The 22,310-nt window shown below is 42.2% G+C and overlaps 1 protein-coding gene across 6 annotated transcripts in view; it reads left to right on the top strand.

Annotated features, from left to right (window-relative positions):
- The window catches only part of osr1 (odd-skipped related transcription factor 1), a 35,107-nt gene extending 24,715 nt beyond the window's left edge, over positions 1-10,392 (top strand). For all 6 annotated transcript variants that reach the window (XM_079370496.1, XM_079370495.1, XM_079370492.1 and 3 more), the window contains 2 exons: positions 6,280-6,984; positions 9,680-10,392. In XM_079370496.1, the coding sequence (XP_079226622.1) occupies positions 6,308-6,984; positions 9,680-9,812 (810 nt within the window). In that variant the 5' untranslated portion in view covers positions 6,280-6,307 and the 3' untranslated portion in view covers positions 9,813-10,392. The remainder of the gene's footprint in view (positions 1-6,279; positions 6,985-9,679) is intronic.
- The last annotated feature ends 11,918 nt before the right edge of the window (positions 10,393-22,310 follow it).

Raw genomic sequence — 22,310 nt, 5'->3', positions numbered from 1 at the left:
CATGAAAGACTAAGCAGGCCTCGGATCTGGAGCAGGAAAATAAACATTGTGCTAAAAAGAAAAACAAGTGGAGATTTATTGGAAACAGATCGACCTATGCTCAGTGCGCTGTGCAGAGATGTTGTAGCTTTAACTTTTAAGACTTCTGCAAGTGACACAAATGACTTGTTATGTTGTAATGCAGTCTCTCTCTATGCATGCATGCTACCTGCAGCTTACTGTATACAGGACTGTGCCTTGCATCATCTCACATGAATCCATGTGAGGAATATTACAGTGCAAATTAAGACGCATGCATTTTTTGACCGAGGCTGTGTTAAAGATCACAAGTGTAAAGCGAGGACCTCGGCCACATGCTCGGGGTCTTGAATGACCTGCTGCAGCAGATCTTACAGCTGCAAAGACGGTGACTTTTCAGGCTTGTGTGAAACCACACTCCTGGACATCTGCACGAAAAACGACGTGCTTAAAGATGAGGCAGAGAGATTCTGCGGCCGTTTGTTTTCCTTCATACATTTCACTGAATATTTGTCCCTAATGTGCTGCTCCCTGCCTAATGACTTTTATGACTTTGACTGGTCTATCTGACGGTCTTATCTACCACTTTGAAGGATAAGATTCTCACTCAAAGTTTAAACCATGCCTTCACAGCGGGGGGGGTTAAAGGACCCAGCAGGTGGTCTGTAGATAATTCTGAGGGGTCACCCAAAGTTACTGCTGCCCACGATTTTTTTCTTCTTCTTCGGTCCCTAATTCTCTCTTTCTTTGAACCGCTCTGAATATTCAGGTTTGTCTCCGACCGTGAGGAATCGTGACGAACTCTGAGCGAGGGAAAGAATCACAAAACGATCAAGTGTGATTTTAGGGAGGTCACGAGTCAAAAAGACTCCACACGGCCGCTTGAAACAGTGAAACAGTAGTTTAAGTTATAACCACTAACACATGGACCAATTAGGATTTGAGTTTTATTACTTGAGTTTCAGTTTTACTAGTTGTGTATCCTGACAACGGTTTCAGTTAAAGTGATGGTCCTTACATATTTGTTCTATTGGCATAATTAAAAAAATAGTGTAACGTATTAGAGCAATTAACACGCAAATTACTCTCTGTAAGTTTTACTTACTTGAGCTGGTTGGTTGCTTAAAAAAAAAAAAAAAAAACCTCACACACACTCGCCCTCGTAAATCCAACAGAAACCTGTGGACACCAACTCTTTCCTGGATGTTTTTTCAGCCTGAGTTTAGACAGATTATTTACCCAGCTTTGTAGAACAGAGACATTTGATATCCATTCATGATATCAGTCTCTGGAGTGTGTACTGCACCCAGCCTGATCACGTTTACACAGAGGTGAGAAGCAGCAGCAGCAGCATCGCAGTCACCACGTCGAGGTCGTCTGAGGCGCTGAATCTCACAGCCCCGACCCAAACACGGGGCCACACGGTTGCTCGGCTGTGGAGGCCCCTGGTATGCAGACATCAAAGGGTTAAAGGTGAGCAGAGGCTCAGCAGCGCTGCACTTATCTCCTCTAATGACCTCCTAAGTAAAAGTCAATTACTTCTGCGTCATGATCAGAGAGGAACAGGCTGCGGGGGGCTGTTCGAGCTCCGCTGCTCCTCATTACAAACACTTCACCGGAGTTCACTGGACGAGCGGCCGGCCATTTCTAAAGTTTTTATTTAAGCCATTTATTTAAATCTCTATTGCCTCCACACTGCTGCAAACATGCAACTCTGCTCCCTCGGCTTTTGTAGAATAATTCAGCCCCTTTGTTTTAAGGATAACTTTTGCAAAGATTAATACCCTAAAGGGATCAAAAGAAAAACTCTGGCTGGAAGGCAGTTTATTCTAATAAATAACTGTTTATTTAAGCAGCACAGACGCCTGTGCAGGTGCTGATTAAATCAGAAAAGTTATTCAGTGTCTGATTCTCACATGTTCCTTTATAATCCCACTCATTTTTCTTCATCTTGAAATAAATCTGATCCGTTTGGGAGATACCAGGTTTCCCCCCAGCATAAGGAGTGCAAACACAGAACATGTCCTTGTAGAACCTCGTAACGCCCGCTCATGTTTTTCCACTGACTCACTCTGCATTCCACATTTCCTTTCTTATTTGACGGCCTCTTTCTCTAAGTGTAACTTTACTGATTATGAAATGGGATCTGTGGTCACCATTGTGCTGTTTCTGCAGTCAGCTGAAAAGTTGTTTATTTCAATATGAAGTTCATGTTATAGAAAACTTGTCATTAATATGTTCAAATCATCAGTTGTCCTTTAAAGGTTAAAAAACAAACAAACAAAACAAGGTGTGGTTCATTTAAATGTTCTGCTGTTTAAAATGATAACTCAGTTCAGGATTATTGCACACTGATAAAAACGTAAAATCATGAAGGAATTTAAGATGAATAATCGGCCTCTTCTACTTATTATTTAAATGTTGAATCCAGCAGAATTAGTTTAGGAATTATGTGATCTGTAAAAAACGCTCGTCTTGACATGTGCTCAGTTCAAGGCTCTTTAGCTTGTCGTAACCCTCAAAGCCGCTTTTTAGGATTGAAAAAAACTTCGATCAGTTAAAGAGATGTTAACATGTATCTGTCGCACTGAGCTGCACTGACTGGACGTGCAGTTTCAAAGTAAAGTTCAGTTCTGTTGAAAACCTTTGAATGAATTTCAAAGTGAGTGAAAGAACTGTCAATGTATTTGTGAAAATGCATGTCATACTTTATGGTGTCTGGTTTGAGCACAACAGCCAACGCTCCTTTCAAGACTTATCACATCTCTTTTAAAGGTTAAGCCTTTTTTACAGACAGGACAGATTCAGGAGAGAGAGAGAGAGAGAGAGAGAGAGAGAGAGAGGGGACACCTGGGCTACTGCATGTGCACTGCATGCACTAACCACTACACCACCGTGATCACATAACTTTGACTGTAAACATGATCTCCATCTGAAGAGGTCAAAATGCTCCAGCAACATTTGTAATCTGAAGCTCAACTTTATTAACAAATTAGACCGACGCATTTCATTTTTGACCTCTTCACTCTTCGTGCACCTCGTTGTTACTCGGTGAAGTTGTGCCAGAAAATCCCGCTCCTAATCTCCATCTGAAAAAGGGACTACAGCAGTAACCAGAGATGAGAGCCTGTGACTAGTTTATACCAAAACACATGCAGAAATGTACCAAAATAATCCAAACCCAACAGAATCAAAGGTTAGAAACACAGAATGGACCCTTTATATCAAATGATCCCATTGGATTATCAGTGTCAGTGTTTTCAGACACTGTTGACGAGTTCAGTTCTGTCACACTGAATCGTGCCCTGCAGCATGTTTTGTTTTGGATGAGAGGTTTAGTGTGAGGAGTGTCTTTCTCTTAAAGTTCAAAGTTACTGAGGAGTTCAAACGGACATCCTGAAGTCGCTGAGTCTGCTCGTTTACTTTATTGTCAATTCCAAAATATGTCAGACATACAGTGAAATCAAAATTACATTTCCCCCCTCCCCATGGTGCTGTGTAGATAAAATAAGGTACAGTAAAATATGAAATCAATAGCCTGACAGTTTCTTTGTACATATTGTGAATGATCAACATGTAAAACAGTTTCTAAGTGCTCCATCAGATTTCTCAAACACCAATCTTTGACTGCTGCGACGTTAAACGGATGTTTTTGTTTATGGAGTCTGGTTGCTTAAGAAGCTTTGGAGCACCTGATTCTGGTGAGAGGTGTCTTATTCTTCGACTTTAAGCTCCTGTTTATTTTTTATTTCACTGTCAGACATTTACAACAACAATCTAAACTTTTACTGAAACCACTCCCCAACCAATCAATTATTTTAAGTATAGCACCAATTCATAACAAGTGTTAGATTTAGTTTTTGGCTTTTCTTCTGTGCAAACATATGAGAGGAGCCTGCAGATAATCAGGCAGGGGCTCGTTCCACTGACTGAGCAAAACCAGGGCCCCGAATCCATCCGAGTCTTTCTCCTCCTCTTAGTCATTTACACCCCCAAAATACGTTTTAAAAAAGAGGAGGGGTGGGGTGCATGTTGTGACCCCATATGGCACGTACCCAAATCATTAGTCAGGTTTAGAACTTATGCCACAAATAATTTTTTTTAAACTCCATTACATCATTTTTTTTGGACAACTGTCCTTGTCCCGGTATGCAAGCACTGGGTGAGATTCTTTTCACTGACAGAAATATGTTCGATACACTCCCTTTAGGCTAATAACTACTGGCCCTTCTTCTGGTTGACCTTTTAAGTCACATACCAGACAATCGACAAAGAATAGCAAGCGGGAAATGTTGAAAACATCAAAAACTTTAACGTTTTAAAGTTGCACGTGAATCTCTTCGTCTTGTTTTCTTCCTGTTTTTTTTTTTTCTTCTCTCTGACACATTTGTGCTGTCAGACTTGCAGGTCAAAGCGCAGCGAGTGGAACCTGCATGTGTAAATGCCTCGGCCTACTCAAGGCCATCTGAGGTGTAATTTACATGCAACTGTAAACTGTCCCCCCCCTCAATTATCGAGGTGTGTCAGTCCGACTTTGACAAATTCAACATAGCATGATTTGAACTGGACGAACATGTTCACATGCATTTAAATAATTCCAGTTTTATTTGACTACCCTCATAAACGGACGCTTCGTAACATCATCGACTGTCTGATTGAATTAAAGAGTAGAACATGTTTATATTCGGAGCTCTGATCTCTTCATTCAGCAGCTAAGAGAGATGACGTTGTGCAGCAGCCGTGAGCATTAAACAGATCTATTGTGCGAGCTGAGCAGGTGAGGGGCGTGGCCTGTGACTTGGAGCGGCGGCGGCTCCTGTCCATCATCGTCTGCCTCAGACAAAGATACATTATTGTCTATTGTTATTCCTGCTTATCAAACCTGATTTAACAGCTCACAGGTATTTCTGCGGCTCAATACTGTCATTCTCTTTCTCTGCCCTCAACAGCCTCGGGCGTGTTTCTGGGAACAGGAAACACCCACACACACATATACACACACATACACACACACACAGCTTGTTTCTCTCAGACACATCAGTGTGTGTGTGTGTGTGTGTGTGTGTGTGTGTTAATGCTGCCAATTGTTTTGTGTTCACTTTCGCTGACACATTTAGCACACGTACACACACGCTGTCTCAGTGTCTTAGTCCACTTGATCCTTGTCTCTGCTGTAATTAAAACCCTTATTATCAACAGAGTGAAAAACCTCCGACTAAAAAAAACTCTGCAGGATCAAACCAGAGTTTTACAGCTCTCTCTCTTTCACATGCACAGACTTCATTATCTGATAATGACCCCCCCCCCCCCCCCCCCCCCCCCCCTCCCCCTCCCCAAAACAACTGTATCACTATGCATGACAGGATGTGTAGTGGCTCCTGATAGAAGTGTGTCTGTGTTGTTTTGATAAGGCACTAATGCTCTGCGGTGTTGGGGGTGTGAACTGGGTACATTAGTAATATGCATTTCAAACAAAGGCTGCCCCGGCTTCAGGTTTTTCCACTCAGGTGACAGTTAGTCTTTTTTTTTTTTAAATCATTAATTCAGTATGAAATACACCCCCAACCCCCTTTTCAAGATTACATCTTGTACCAGAGTCTTTTTTAGGAGAACATTTGTGCATCTTTTGACTGTTTGATTTGAACTTTCAACAAAAAGAAAGTTTTTTTTTTCTTTTTCTTTTGATATTGGTAACAGACATGTAGGTGCAATGCATTTACTAATGTGACCAGAGTGAAACAAGTATGGTCGCTCTTCTATAGGAGGTCGAACTTGTGCACAATTTGAGCCATTTTGAAGTACGACTAAGTGTGAGTCGAACAAGGAGGATAGCATCCCTTGTTAGCTACTCGTTTTATTGGCTTGATTGTTCTACAATCACAGGAAAAAATCTTTCAAAGATTGAAGATATAAATTACACCTGTGTGTGAACTACAGCGCTGGAGTCACGGCATGATTAGCTTAGCATAAAGCATAGCCTTACTAGTAAGAAGAAGTCGACAAAACATCTAAAGCTGAACCATTTGGATCATTTCTGTCTAATCCAAAAACAAAGTGTTTGCAGGAGGAATGTGACAGACCATCATGTTGCACCCCCTGAGCAAAAGCAATGAGTTGAAGCATCCTGTAAGATTCTTCATTGAACTCTGATTCACAGGGAGGGAAGACTATTTCTAAACGTAGAATGTGCAGTCACCGCTGATGTTATCTGAGTTTAAAATCTGCATATTTTCATCTGCTCGTGTTCTCTGTTTCCACTAGGTCGCCTGTTGGATATCGCAGAGCAGCCATGGGCAGTAAGACCCTGCCAGCACCGGTCCCCCTCCACCCATCCCTACAGCTGGCCAATTACTCCCTCCTGCAGAGCTCCACGGGTCTCCAGCTGCCAGCAGATAACTTACACAGCATTTACAGCTTTAGTGCCCTGCATGCCATCCACCTCCACCAGTGGACCCTCGGCTACCCTCCGCTCGGCCTCCCCCGCTGCACCATCTCCAAGCTGCCTTCTCAGTTCTCTTCCATGGGCTCCATCCCCCTGTTCCCCCACCTCCTGCAGCCCAGGCAAGACTCAGCAGGGCTGCTGCAGAGCTCCAAGAACAAGCCCCGTTTTGACTTTGCCAACCTGGCCACAGCAGCCACCCAGGAGGATCACCTGAAGGCAGAAGATCTGAGCATAACTGGCGCTGCCGCCGCCGCTGCAGCTCAGGCTTCGTCTCTCCACCCGAGCTCCGCCGCCCTGGGATGCCTCCTGGACGTGACCAAACTCTCTTCTCCAGAGCGCAAGTCCAGCCGAGGGCGCCTGCCTTCCAAGACAAAGAAAGAGTTTGTCTGCAAGTTCTGCGGACGCCATTTTACCAAATCCTACAACCTGCTGATCCACGAGAGGACGCACACGGACGAGAGGCCGTACACCTGTGATATCTGCCACAAGGCCTTCAGACGACAGGACCACCTCCGGGACCACAGGTGAGAACCAGACCTGTCATACAGAGGAATAGAGAGAATGGATGTGTTTATATTCTGTCTGAGTGAAGGGCGACTTCATGAAGTTGCAAAGGCACCTCAGCAGATGGGGTAACAGGCAAGGTCTGGACTTAGTTAACCTTTTAATACTCCATGTAAATATATGCAAATACAAGGAGTTGGTCATGCTTCTTCTCCAGTGGGATGATTGCTCAGAGGTCTATACACTAGGCCTGCTACCAACACCAGAAATGATCGAAGCGAAGACTTTTTGTTCCTTTCTTTCTGTTCAGCACAAACTCCTCTCAGCTGATCTGTCGTATGTTAAGAAGCACGTTTTTCAGAGTTTTCAGTCTGTGAGACGTTTGAAACCCATTGATGGTGTTCACCAGAGGCCTCAAACTACATTTCTGTAAACATTGCAACATGAAAAGAGAGCTGGAGCTGAGGAGAGTAGCTCCTAAAGCCGTAATGTAATCAAAACGATGGCTAATTAAAAAAAAGAAAACACCACTGTTCAGTTTTACCGATAAAAGAATGAGGAGATTCTTTGGTTTTTATGGCAGACCTCAAGTGGACACAAGAGGAACTGCAGTTTTGTGCTCTTCCGTATGGCTTCATTTATTAATACCGCAGGTTACGGTTTGATCTCGCATGACTCGTATCTAATAATCTGAAATGTAACATTTTACCTAGATGAAAGATTGTAGTCAGCTAGGTGGTTTAAGATAAAAACATGTGGACGACCATGTGTATTGGAGGGAAGCTGATTTTTTTTTTTTATCACTTTATATTATATATTTTCATCCACTTCTGAATTTCAAATATTAGGGTGAGCCACAAACTTGTTAAAAAAAAAACCCCATTGGTTATGCTAATCATTTTTGCACTTGATGACAAACTCAGGGACTTAAATTGATACTTTGGCTATGATACGCGTTACTGCGAGGTTATCGTTTCTGATAATCCTTTCAAGCATGTGAGACGGAAGACCTAGCATGAACAGCACCAGCTCCAGTCCTCAGTCCAAACTTATGTCCAAACAGGATTCATTCAGGCAGTTACTCACATAATATGTAGGACAAAGACTCGGTAAAAAAAAAAGTTCCTGTTTACTTGAGTACAGTGTGAGTGATCATCTGCAGCACTGTGTGGACTGTTTTACATCAAACACACGGATGGACGTCTGAAAACGCTGCTTCAGTTCCTCCCACGAATGAATACCAACACATTGCATTTCACACTGAGCTTGTCAAAGACCTTTGATTGATTAATTCTGGATAAGTAAATCCTGGTCTTTGCGGTATCAGTATCTGCAGTAACCCGACGTGCAGAAACAGGTTAATGAACCTGGATTCATGTGAGGAGAGCCTAAAGCGAGGGTGTGGTACATGGTATAATTTCGACCAATAACACTAATTTTATGCGTTGGATTTAAATGACAGGAAAAGTGTTTACTTTGGAAGATTCCTTTATCCAGAGATGCTATGACCTGCATGGAATAGTCAGTGAACCTCAGGGTGTGACTGGGCTACTAAAGAGTTGGTTTTTTAAACTTCTCATTTGTGTTTTTTTTTTTTTTTATGAATATTTATCATCATGGAAACTGCTTATACTGTCGAAATGTTACTGCTCAGTGGTGGACTTAAGCGAAGCGGCAACACGTGGAAGTGAAGCCAATTCAGAATTACAAAAAAACCCCAATCTTTTTGGGCGTATTGTATCCTGTAAAGTCAAAATATTTTGCCCCGCAGCTCCACCCTTTATGCCTGTTTCTAGCCTTTTTTTCTTGTTAAATTAGTTGTTGCATTATCTCCAACATGGTGACTGTCATCAATGAACAATGAACAATGAAAATGCCTTGGGCTTAAATCAGAAATCAACGACAGCCTCTGTAGCCGTTACTCCCTGAGATTAGATTGTAGTCAGATGCGTCCAAGAACTGGTTTCAGATCCAAAACCATATTGGTACCACATACAGGAAGTCGTTAATTCTGCAAGGTAAAAATGACTGTTTCTGTCAATGGAGTTGTGTTGGTTAAAGAAGAGCAATGGAAAGAACTCTTTGTGGTTTAAAACAGACATCTTGCTCTTAAACAAAAAGGCTGTTTCTGTAGCGATGCTTTTCTTTAATGTTGTCGGACACTTAGATCAACAACCTGTGCCTCTCCCTGGTCATGCAGTTTAACACTGTTTCAATGCAAAGCATGAAGCGGACAGCTATTTCTAATATCCAACTTGTGTCCCCAGTCGGACCTTTAGGTAAACAGAGAATACAATTCAATAAGAGAAAAGCACATAGAGCAGTATGAGGATACATTACCACAGTAAGACGATATATATGTTCAATAAAACAACTCAGTAAAGAGTGGTGGACATTCTTTGATTTGGTTCATTGACTGTGAAGGATTCTGATGAATCAACCATCTTTCATTAAATTCTCAAATACAGCCAGGTTTGTGCTCCCAAGATCTCTGGGCTTTATACTGTAGTGTTTGTTCATTGAATAAACCAAACATTGGCATTAAAGTGGACATAACTCATGTGGTTTGTTTTTTAAAAATGTGCTGTGTTGTTTATTCTGATTACATGTTGGAAGGGTCACAAAGCTCAACATGCATTATCCACTCAGACTAATGATACCGTTCTGATTCCTCCTGAATACTAACCAGCTGCTCGCTTGTGTTTCCGCCCGTAGGTACATCCACTCCAAAGAAAAACCCTTCAAATGTCAGGAGTGTGGGAAGGGCTTCTGTCAGTCCAGGACTCTGGCTGTCCACAAAACATTACACATGCAGGTCAAGGAACTGAAGCCAGCCAAGATCAAGTGATTCACTCCTGCAGGGAGGAGGGAGGGGACAGGGACACTGGAAAAAAAAAAACCATGACCAAAGACAACAACAGTGAAAGAAAACCAAAGACTTTTCATCTCAGAGCCGTCCGCAGCGATGGGAATACTTTTCAAGGATGAAATGATTCAGCAGCCAGCCTCGTAAAGAAATAACAGAAATCGGCCTTAGCGGAGAAGAGTATGCGTAGTTATGAAAGCCGGATTTGGCACAGGACCCAGTGGACGTGAGGAATGTGAAATGGACCTGAAGAACAAAAACTTTCAAAAAAATCTGAGTGGCTGCTTGGTGAACGCTTAACTTCTAATCCAAAGACTTTTTTAAAAAAAAGGGACACGACTCTTATGCAATGTTTTTAATACAAAAGCTGAGAATGATCAAAGCCATGTTAACATAGACACATTTTCAATATCACATTCCAATGTTATTTTTGTACAGATACATTATATCAGAAATGTATTTTTGCACTTTAACCTGATTATTGATTATTTACATATATCACTGGATTTCTTAAACGTATTTTCAAAATGAATAATCATTTCTAAATAAAATATTTTACTTTAACCGGTTCGCTGTGTCTTCATTTGCAGGAGTGAAACGTTCAGAGCTTCATGTGATTTTTTTTAATTTATGATGAGTGAAGTGGTGATGATGAGCTCACAAACTTCTTCTGACATTTTTCTCGTACTGGATAAGAAAACTTAATTCAAGAGATTCTTAACACAAGCAGAAGAAGATGTACTGATTTCATATTTTAGCAAATGACATGGGGATAAATCAGATTAATTCACTCTGCGTTTCTGAGTTCGGGGTCGCGGAGGCCTGGAGCCAATCCCAGCTGTCATTGGGTGAGAGGCGGGGTACAGTGCGGTCAATCACAGGGCTGACAGGTAGAGACAAGCAGCCACACTCACACCTACGGGCAACTTAGGGTCACCAGTTAACCTAACCATACATGTATATAGATATATAAACACTAGATGACGCTCGGGGATTCGCCAGCATAGCTACACGTAGGCACCATATCTACCATAGCCATCTGACGCTCTGTGCTCTTTGGTAGTAGACGGAAGGTGAGTGATCATCTTACACAAAAATACCCATAACTCTGTGAAATACTGACGGATTTATGCTTTATTCCAGCATTATGATCCTTTTTTAAATTCAACTATTTTTTAACCATGTTCAACATCAACATCAGTTCATCTGGTTTTGTGTCTCGCATCCAATTATTTCAATGTTAAGTATCCTACTGAAGGCCTTTGTCCCCTCCAAAGTGACAGATTTAATTAGACAGTTAGTTAGAATAAGAAATACAAAAAACAAGTGGGTCAAATTATTCAGAAAACCCTCAAATAGTTGCCTGGAGGTCCTCCCACAAAATGTGCTATGCTTTGCTGTCAGTGTGAAACTGTGTGACAATGTGCATTGTTTTTATTTCTCATGGCTGCCCCTCATACACCCCCCCCCCCCCCCCCCCCCCCCCCCCCCCCCCCTCCTAACCCACCTTTTGTTTCGGTCTGTCCAGCGTGAGGTCAGGACAGAACAGAAGTAGAGCCACTTCTGACACAAGCAGTCTGTCACGTACACCATCCCCTGCCATCTCGAGCTGCCCAGCTGTGTGTGTGTGTGTGTGTGTGTGTGTGTGTGTGTGTGTGTGTGTGTGTGTGTGTGTGTGTGTGTGTGTGTGTGTGTGTGTGTGTGTGTGTGTATGTGTATGTGTATGTGTATGTGTATGTGTATGTGTATGTGTGTGTGTGTGTGTGTGTGTGTGTGTGTGTGTGTGTGTGTGTGTCAGTGTCCATGGCTACTCATGGAGCTGATGACAGACTGATGAGTTCCTGGCTACAAGAGAAACGGTGAGCAACAGGCCGACCATCCGCTCCGCTCTCCTCTTTCCCCTGGACCAGCTGACTTCTTCCTGCACACTAAACATGCCAACACACACAAACATACACACTTAAAACACACACAACAACCCCCCCCCCCCCCCCCCCCCACAAACACACACAAACATACACATTTAAAAAACACACAACAACACCCCCCCCCCCACACAGACAAACAAACCATACCTTCAAATCTCACTTCTAAGTCTACTTTAATTAATGATGCCATGCTTTTCTGAGATGATGATGATGATGAGGCTGATAGCTCCTGAAGCTGGTGATATAGATTACACGTTCAGCTAATGAGAGCATGAGAAAGAACACTGAGTACTTCTTAGTAATCTGAAATACCTGAAATCACAGGGTCGATGTCAACAGCCGGCTCAGCTGCCAAAACAGCCATTTTTAAATGTGTCTGTGCTGAAGTGTCACCCTTAGTTGCACATTAGATATTTAAAAAAAAAAAAAGTGGAATGAGATTTTTTGGGGGTAAATACTACTTACATAACACAGAACAAGATCATAGAGAAAAAGCTTCCTGCTTTCATTCTGGGTCGCCAGAATCAACACGACCCAGAAGTTCCTCAGAGGAGCTTTAACTTATCGTACTCACACTGACACCTAAAGGCACATCTTCACATTCATACCGCTTTAAATGTTAACATACACTCCATATTTTTCATGTTTATTGGCCTTTTGGGCGACTCTTATTATGCTGAAATGTTGGAGCAAGAATCTGGAGCCAGAGTTTTTCCTGTGGAGTGATAAAGCTTTTAACTGTAAGCCTATCTGAGGCTCTGACTTCTGCAGGGGTGTCATGACCTTTATGAGCACACACACACACACACACACACACACACACACACTTTTTTAACCCTTGATATCCCCACTTATGATGCACTGTAATGAATACACTTATAAGTAACACAATTCGGCAACATAAGAATCAAACAAAGAAGACTTTGTTTGATTCTTTTGAGACTCATAAACAAGAATGTATGTGCAAAGTCACAATTTCAAGTATTTAAAAAATTGCATGCAAACTTCCTTACTAAAAAATATATATATTTCTTGGCAATTAAGTCCTTTTAAAGTAAGACAGTGTGCACAAAAAGAGCAAAGTGTTCAGTTACAACTTAAAGTGCTTCCATTAGGCTGCTGAAATCAACAAGACGATCTGCTGTTGCTGCATTCAGGTGTTGTCGGAAGTATCGGAAGAATGAGTTTCCGAGTTGTAAAATGCTCACGAACACCCGCTCAGTCAAGTCAGAACAACAACTTACAAACTCAGAAAATATACTTTTAATGAATTTAAATATGTTCTGTTTGAACAAAAAGTTGATGTGCAATACTTCTAAAAAGTACTATAAGTATGTTAACATTAACCCATTACATTTACCCATGTGATGACTATTTTAAAGCCAAGTCAGCATGTCGGGCACCAAATTCTTTTCTGACTCAGAAATCTTTTGTTTCCCCCCAATGTGTCCCACATTAATGCACCAAAGTATAAAATAATAATTATTGATGTCCAATGGGAAATAATAATAATTAGACAATATTTGGATGTTGGGATGGCACTCGGGGTGGCCAATGAGATTTCAAGGGGGCCCATTTCCAACTGGGCGAATTTTACAAGTTGGAGTCTCGTTTTTCCTATTTGTTCAACACCACTTGAATGCATCCAAAGTCTTGCCGGTTCCCTGTCACGCAAATCACTTCATCTCAACCAAATTAGACAGATAGCGTTCTCCTCGGAGGATGATGTAACTTCAGCTACTGTTTATGAGAACGACACTGCAGCAAACATGATTAAACGCCGTTTCCTTGATGAACTTTCAATGAAAAGTTGGACTTTATATGCAAAGGAACACCGTCACTTCACCTACACAGTCTGGTGCAGGAAACGGAAGCGGCATGCAGTGATGACGCGTGAAGGCTACCTGTGCTGGACTCCCATATCCACTGTGACCATCATACAGTACGTAAGCCTATTTCTAATGTCTGAGGCCGCCGGGCCAGCTGGTATGCATGCACATCACTACAGTGTCTGACATCTTGCTGATCAGGTGTTTGAAAGGAGAATTTACATGTGCTCATGCAATCAGCTTTTTTTTTTGTTTTGATGCGAAAACTTATTCTTTCCCGACCATGTTCTCTTTGCATTGCTGAGGTTGGATTTTTTTTTTTTATAAACTATAAAGCTTTGTGATTGTTCGTGTGCAGACTGTGTTATATGAGAGTGTCCAACAAGCTCAGCTGGTAGCTTGTTTATTTTCTTCTGTTTGGGCCAGAAATCAGAGGGTCGAGATTCAGAGTCAGACTGCTAAGAGAGGCCTCATTCTCTGCTAAAATAATGGATAAAGCCTGGTTCACACGGCAGGATAATTACGCATATTAGCAGCATATCTACTCATATTAGAATAACCTCTTCTAGAGCGTTTCTACATTCTACGTTTCTAATTATACAAATGAAGAATACGTTTGTTTAGCCAGAAAATGAAGATGAAAACACATCCAGCCAGTCCCTGAATGTAATGTGAATATGTTTCTTGTTTGGAGCAAACTGGTTTTCTGGCACCAGTTCTACAACTTCCAAGGTGCATGGACAGTGAAAAGGTCTTGAAAGTCTTTATTTATTTATTTTTTGGATAGTTTTAAATGTATCACAAATATTTTAGATCCCCTCATCTACCACCTCGAATCTGCTGGCACTACGTTCAGAGAAGTTCAACTACAAGAAGTGTAAAAGCCAGGGGACGCATCGTTGTCCATTTTTATAATTTTGTGAAACAAAAGCACAAATCTGTTCCCTACTCCAGAGGTTCCCAAAGTGGGGATCAGGACCCTGCAGGGGGGCATGATCCATACAAGAATGGGGTCGGGAGATGCCTTCGAAACAAGCTAATGGACTTAATGAATTAATTAAAAAAAAAGTATTGCAGATTCGCTTTCTTTATTTGCTTTAATCACTTCAAGGGAAGGCGGGGGTCCCCTGTGTCTTGTCCTCTTAGTTTGGAGGGCCTAAAAGTTGGGGAACAACTCCTCTGAATGAAAGTACTTTAAATGAAACAAAATACACGTTTTAAATCTTTACGAATAAAAGAGCATTTTAACAAGATCCGTGCATTCGACTTTAAGAAGCAACTCTGGAAGTACTCTGTTTGTCCACAGTGTAGTGGTAACGTTTCCTGGTGTGCCTGATAAGAGACGAGTCAAAGATCAGTATCATGTTAGAGTGGATGTTTACACTGCAGGCCTTGGCTGTACTTCGGCGTCCTCCGGACCTGGGGGAAATGTCATTCACTGCTACTGTCCTAACTGAATGATTTAGGAAGGGCTGGCAGAGGGCTTGGTGGGGGGGATCAGATGGTGCTTCACACAGTAGATGTCACTGTGGGCCACTGACACATTTACAGTTTCCTACAGGCAGGGTGAGCTAGAGGGTGGCAGGATGGACGCACAGTGAACTGACAGATCCTGAGCCGACCGGGACCAGCTGCCCCCTCTCAGGCTTCCTCCAGCATGGGAGGAAAAGCTACCCCCCCCACCCCCCCTCTCCTCCCCTCCAACAATTATAGAGCAGGATCAGAGCAGGCCAGGAAGGTGAAAGCAGGTCTTGATGAAAATCACTTCCACATGGTGGATGGTAACCATGGCTCATGGCAAACACTTTGCATAGGTAGTACTGATCATGATAGACCGGCGTGCACCAGCTTTACATATCACTGCAGAACAACCAGGCCTATAAAGCAACGATTGATACCGACAAAGCTTGCAGAATTCTCTGTCGCACTGTGCTTTGAAGGAGGGCCCGACTGATCTGGGATTTGTGAGACCGATACAGACGTCGATATTGGCGAATAAACCGGTCGGGCTCTTCTTTCATGTTTCATGAACTACAGCACAGGTACTCCTCAAATCAGTCAATGCATGAACATTTGCAGGTCTCCTTGGTGACGTTGGATGATCAGTTTCAAGGGTCCATGTAGACTTTGTGTTTTTTATTGAACTGTTATGCTCACAAGAGGCAGAGCATTCAGCGGGTCAGAAAGTGGCTTTAAATTGTCCTCCCATCTTAAAGATGGTAGAAGTCAGTTAATCCACAGATGTATCAGAATCAGTTTTATTGGCCAGGTATGTTTAACACAAAAGGAATGTAACTTAGGTAGACTGTGCTCTGACGTGTCGACTTTAAGTATTAACTAAAAATATAATCAAGTAATATACTATATGTACAAGGCTGATATCTGTGTTTCTTTTAATGGAGTGTGAAGTTAAATGAAGTTGACCTTCTGGTTGTGAGTAAAGGTCAAGAGTGGCAAAAGTAATTTGTTTTTCACATCTGCCCAAAAAGTGGATCCAGAGAAATGATTTATGGAAATGATGCAGATTGTTATCGTGTAATTGTTGGAAGGGACTGACCAGCGAACATAGCCAACGCTGGTTCCTGTGGTGAGTGCTCTATAACTGTCCTAATCTAATGAAACTGTTGCAGTAGTGTAAGAATATCATGTGCACATATGAAAATCGACTCTGGTAATCTTGGCTTGTCTAGAAAGGCCAGGAAACCCTGTAAGTTAATAAGAATCAAAAAAGGTCCAGCTCCCTCACTGCCAGCATGTTGGAGTGATTAATTTGATGCGGCTCGCTCTCATGAGCCGTCATCTGAATTTGATTTGACTTTAATTTCACAAAGGAATTCAAGTGGTCAGCCTCTTTTATATTTGCTTGGCTGGGGCCGAAACATTTCTATGAAATATTTTTTTGTGAACTGAACATGTTCGTACGTATATGGGGACAAATTAGAGTAAAACCTGACCGCTTTACCTCAAACTGTAAGAGGATCTGGTGGATGTTTTTTTTTTTTTCCTGTGGGGCCTTTTTGTGGACGTGGTTTGGGTCTACTCGTCCTCTTGGAGGGAATGATCAGTGTGATCACAGTTAAAGTTGTTCAAGTGATCATTTTTATCCCATGATGCAACCTTTCTATCCTGATGGGAGTTTCATCTTCCAGGATGCCACAATGACCTCATCACTAAGGAATGAGGGGGAGACATGGTGCTGCAGAGCTGGACGGCCTCGGCAGACATTGTTTCAGACACGCGCGTGTGTCACGTCCTCGCCCGTTATTTCTCATCACGCATTGTGCAGGTGATTGTGATTATTCCACTGCTGTAGTTAAGAGTCCCAAAGCCACTTTTCTTGAAGTATGCACGCGTGCAATAAACCCAAAAAAGATTCACATGTGAATCTGCACTTTGGTTGACAAATTTGTTTACAGCCCAGGCCTTGAAGATTCATGAGCAATAACCACTGACTTGTAATCTGTGGGCATGGTTAAATAAACTGTGGGCATCAAAAAAGTTTGCCCAACATAAAAGAGAGTGGGGATCTAAGGATTGGTTTTGGAGTAAAAAGAGGATGGTAATGTTACGAATCAAGTCGAGTGGGAAAGACAATGTAGCACGTGAACCTTAAATCAAACTGTTATTTGGTGGATGCTGCACCACCAGTAAACCCAACCATTTACAAATATAAACGCTGATTGGGGAGCAGATCGTAAACTGTGCACACAGATTTGTAAACCAAAAGTTCAGATTCACACATGGCTCTTTTTTTTCTTCTTCTCCGCTAACACCAAGAGCTCAGCAAAGATCAAGTTCAGCAGCCATTTTTTGAAGCATTTATGAACGTCGAGTTCCAACACCACCATTCCTCAGTTTAGCACGCTGAGTTTGAGAGCCACACATGTGGTCAGTGTCTCAGAAATAAGCATGTATCCTGTACAGGCAGTGTTTGTGAACAAGGCATGTGCCTGTTCGACAGCAGGGGAGATGAAGACCATGTGTCACAGCTTTTGGTTTACAAGTCAGTCCACTAGTGGGTTCCAAAAGTCACAGTTTTAGACGAAGGCACGTCCAGTTCCTCAGTCACTAAAAAAGACATGTTCATGGATGAGCTCCACAGATACTGCGAATAAACAAGGAGGAAGTCTCCATCGGTTTCTGGAGAGGCATTATGAAGCAGGACGCCATATTGGACATGCTAACTTAACAGCACACCTGTGAGCCAACTCATGAGCGCCAGACTCTCCGGTCTGCATTTAAAAACATCCGACCAACAGATGACTGAATGGTTCAATGAGTTTCATAAAGGCTGTGAATAAAACGCTCTGCTCTTTACTCTCTCAAGATCTGAGCAAGTTTAACACCTCAACAAGTTTTGCATCAATGTGTTGGACTTTCCATCATCACCACCACCAAGACACTGAGTTAGCAGCTCATTCCATGATGACTTGTGCTTCATCCCTGCCGTAGAGTTTCAAGATTTGTCGACTCAATGCCAAGATCCGTTGACGCTGTCCTGGCAGCACATTAAGAGTACAACACCCTCCTGACACACAACGTTATGGTTTTCATTTTAATTTGATCATTGTTTCATCCAATGATTTGTTTGTTTATTTGTTTTAATAAATGGTTGCATTGAGTGAAGCAATGGTCCCACGGGTTGTTGGCAGCAGCATAGTTCATGCAGTCTTTTTCAATAACCATACATTTAGTTTCAAACGGATTAACTGTGGCAGGACCAACATGGCTCTTCGCCTATTTAAGCAGCCTCAGGACGTGGGAATGTTGTTTGTCTAAAATGAGCATACGTATCGAAATACAGACTCTTTTTTTTTTTTTTACCTTCTAACCCCTGAAATAACTCTGAGCCATTTAGCTATCCCCATGGTACCATTAGTGTTTTCTGCACTCGGCCACACTATAAAGTACATTACAATAAAGATCAAGAGAAAACTCACTGCAGGAAATGGTAAAGTGCCCAGTGTTCTGGTTACTCAAGCCATATTTATAAAGCTCATAAATTTATCCCCAATTTAACGCTGTGCACCGAGGTCTGATACTCCTGCAGCTCTGACCATTATGCACAGCTCCATAGCAAATATATTGTCATGTCTAACACACTTATTTAGTCTATAAAATATACATTTATTGCTGTTAAACCAGTTTTTTGATATAATTGAATGCAACAAGTCCCATAACAATTTGTAGATCATTTCAGTATGCCTCAGGCTGCAGGAATGCGAGAGTGTGCCAGAGGGTGGGACGCCAGCTTCTTCGGGCTGCAGGCGAGAAATGAGCTGCCGGAACTCCATGCTGCTATTTGTCGTCGAAAGTCCCATTTTAGAGAAGTATGTGACCACATACAGGTCAAGACCATCATATTTTATGTGTGTCTTACAGTGTGCTGTATCCCAGTGGTGCTGAGTCTAATTTAAAGTTTAAAAGGAAGCGTGGTCATGACACGACAAGAGTTTGAAGTGGAATTGACGCTGATGGAAATGGCACCAACATGCAAAGCACAACAGACAGCGAGATTTAACCACCCGGAAACATACATCAACTTTATTTCAACAAAAACGAGCAATGATAGGAAATATTTAAAGTGCTTCTACTGACATTGCGGTGTTACACCAGCTGAATCTCACAGATGATGAAGAGATGTTTGTATTGTTATCAGAAGGTCAGCAGATGCTTTACGACACTTAGCATCTGTCAGGAGAGCATTCACACAGTCATCGCCTTGGCCTTTCATTTGAACACTTGTTCAAGTCAAAATCTCGCCTGGAAAATGTGTCATGACTACTCCTAAAGGGAAGACGAGTTAAGCGATGATTTTAGAACCAACTCATCCTGAATGTGGTTTTCTTGGATCATTTAACCCCTGATGGAGCACTGACTTTGTACTTAGTCATGTACCAGTGATGAAAAACAAAGATCTATTTGATAAGCAGGACTGAATCCATGTGTGAAAGGAGAAGCTCCTAAACTCGACCACAGATCTAAAAGTTACTCCTCAGTTGACTCTGTTTCATTGGGAAGTCTTGACCATTGATGGCAGAGAGTCCCAACAGATCCCTGTGCTGCCCCCTCACTCTGCCATCTCTTCATTGGTGCACGTCCAGACGATCCTGCATGTGCGTTCATGTTTCGGCCTGTGTGTTTAGCATGCCCGAAACAAATGAATCCCCCTCTCTTCTGCTTCACAGTCTGTGTTGCTACAGCTGTGTCATTGGTAGAAAGTTAGTGGACTGTGGGCTGAATGAAAGGGGAGTGCCGTAACACCTGTTACTTATTTACATGACAGAAGTATGGAGGAGGATGCTTGGCTTTAAACCAAAAGCAGAGATAGTGCATGTTTGCGTACAACTGTTTGGTTCTACCCCAAAAAACTGCCAAAAGGAAAAGATTTTGTCTTCACTGTAAGAGCAAGCGAGGGCTTATCCTGACTGCACACACCAACCGTCCATGTCTGTGTTGGTATCTTGGCAGACTTTTCCACACGGGGTCCAAACAAAGTGGCCTCTTCTGTACTGTAGGTTATTCGTCTGGAAACACATTCATGTGGAGGTTGACCTTTACAACTGTACGTAATATTGTCATCCCTTTTTTTTTATGACTGTTAAACTAAACAGCTGGCTGCTAGAATCTTCTGGAAATCAATCATGAACGGTGATGTATTAAACAAACTGGCCAGCATCTATAGGAAGTGATATCCATGTACTGTAACTGGGTTGTACTGTTGTTTCCCATCAGCCGCTCTCCCCTTGTGCTGTCATGGTAATACAAAAACAGCTCTAAAACAGCAATGCACAAGAAATACCTAATCACTGTCAGTCATGGTCACATTGTGAGAAATGACTTTGTGTTTGTACCCCAGCAGCTGTAGTTTTCCATTCAAATCAAGCTGCTGGTGGTAAAACTTTCCTATTAATAATTCATATTCCATTTGTTCTCCCTTGGAACCAAACAAACATTAAATGGAAACCTAACCCTGGCTCAAACAGAAGAAATGTTTCAACCTTTAGCTGTTCAAATGCAAGTCACACTACAAAGGCAACACCCAGATGATTTAATGGCACGGTGCGTTTAGTGTTGACTCACACTCGCTCATAAATGAAATGTGGGCAATTACAAGCGAAACCGTCGCTCTCCATTGGACCCTGCAGCTAGAACCATCTTTACTGGCTGCAACCGCTGTGCCTGTGGGGTACCATGTGTTCTGCTCTTTTCTTCACTAACTGCAGCTTTGTTGTGTTTGTTTCATTTTAATATTGACTAATGGATCGCTGGGTTGTGAGGAATTTTTCCCTTTTTGGCTTCAAGTGGCTGCTCTGAGTGTGTATTCAGCTCCCCTCTTTGTCTCAAACAGCATGACCTGTTCAGATCTTTGGAGTCGAAGTGAACACAACCTGAGTGCCTCCACCTTTCAGGTTGTTGTGACTGATATGGATGCCATTACATAAGATTGCCATGGGCACTTCTGATTGGCCAAGAATATGGCTTAGGTTTAGGCCAAGTGGCAATCTTGAGTTTTGAAAAATGAAGCCAAAGTGGAAGTACAAAATCCTTCAGTTTGTGTTCGAGCGTCCGCTTGAGGCTGGCTGCAGGAACACAGGAAGAAACAAACAGAGCCAACAAAGGGCAAAACAGTACAAATGAACAAAAACAATTAGACTGATTAGTTATTGTTATCACTGGCAATGCTGTGCGGAGGGGACATTTTTGAATCATTTGGATTGCGTGAGCGATACATGTTAGTTATCCATAGGAGCATAGCTGACTTGATTGACAGCTGGGCGTGATGTCACGGTTTGCAAGAGTCTCAAAACCCGCCTCAGCTCCAGCTCTCAGCCTGTCGTTAGGCTGACTGACAGTTAGGCTGAGACAGAATTTCCAGCATGGCGGCTGCTGCTGATGACATCACTCAGGCTTCATCCATCATTATCTACGGGCTATGGTTTAGGCATGAATCAAAGACTGTATAGAACAGTAACGAGACGTTATGAAGCCAAACGATGGCAGGCGCCATGTTGGAAAACAGAGACTCCAACTAATTTCTGACCCGTATTTGGCAGCTGTTTAAGATTTAGACTTTCCTTTTGTTTGAAATGTTTCCACGTTTTAGTCATATTATAGATATGTTCCATCCTTTATTATAACTTCAACTACAACTAAGGACATTTTTTGAGGCATTCAGCTGTTCAATCACCTGTCCAGGCCAGCGGGCCAGTTTTTAATGTTGAATAATGTACATCCCAAGAGTGCTCTTCATCTCTCTCCAAAGATTCCTAGAAAGAAAAGAAAGCATTCATGTGAACAAAAACATGCAACCTTTCCTGTAAGCAGAGTGGGATGGAGAGTGAAGGACTGGAAGAGGTTTCCCAGGGAACCTTTACATAGAGAGGAAAACTATATCCAGAAAACAAGCATCTTCCCCTTTGAATTTGACCTTCTCTATTACCTGCTTTTCATGCTGGGAATACAAACCAAAGCATGAAAAATTTCTCTGAAAATGCATCCGTCGGCATGGAGAACAAACTTCCCAGCAAACATTTCATGGATAAAGATGTGCAGATAAGGAGGCGAAGTCAAAGCCAATCAGATTGACATGAAATAGAAGCCCACTGTTGAACAAAGTAACCACAAAATGTCATAAATATGATACTTTGGCCGTGTATAGAATAACATTAGTCACAATAAGCTGAAGAGCGAGATCAAGAAGACATGTCTGATGTTAAAGG

The sequence above is a fragment of the Symphodus melops genome, assembly GCF_947650265.1.
Source record: "Symphodus melops genome assembly, chromosome: 19".
Taxonomy (NCBI): domain Eukaryota; kingdom Metazoa; phylum Chordata; class Actinopteri; order Labriformes; family Labridae; genus Symphodus; species Symphodus melops.
Note: the sequence above shows the minus strand (reverse complement) of the source record. Positions and strands in the feature narration are given on the sequence as shown.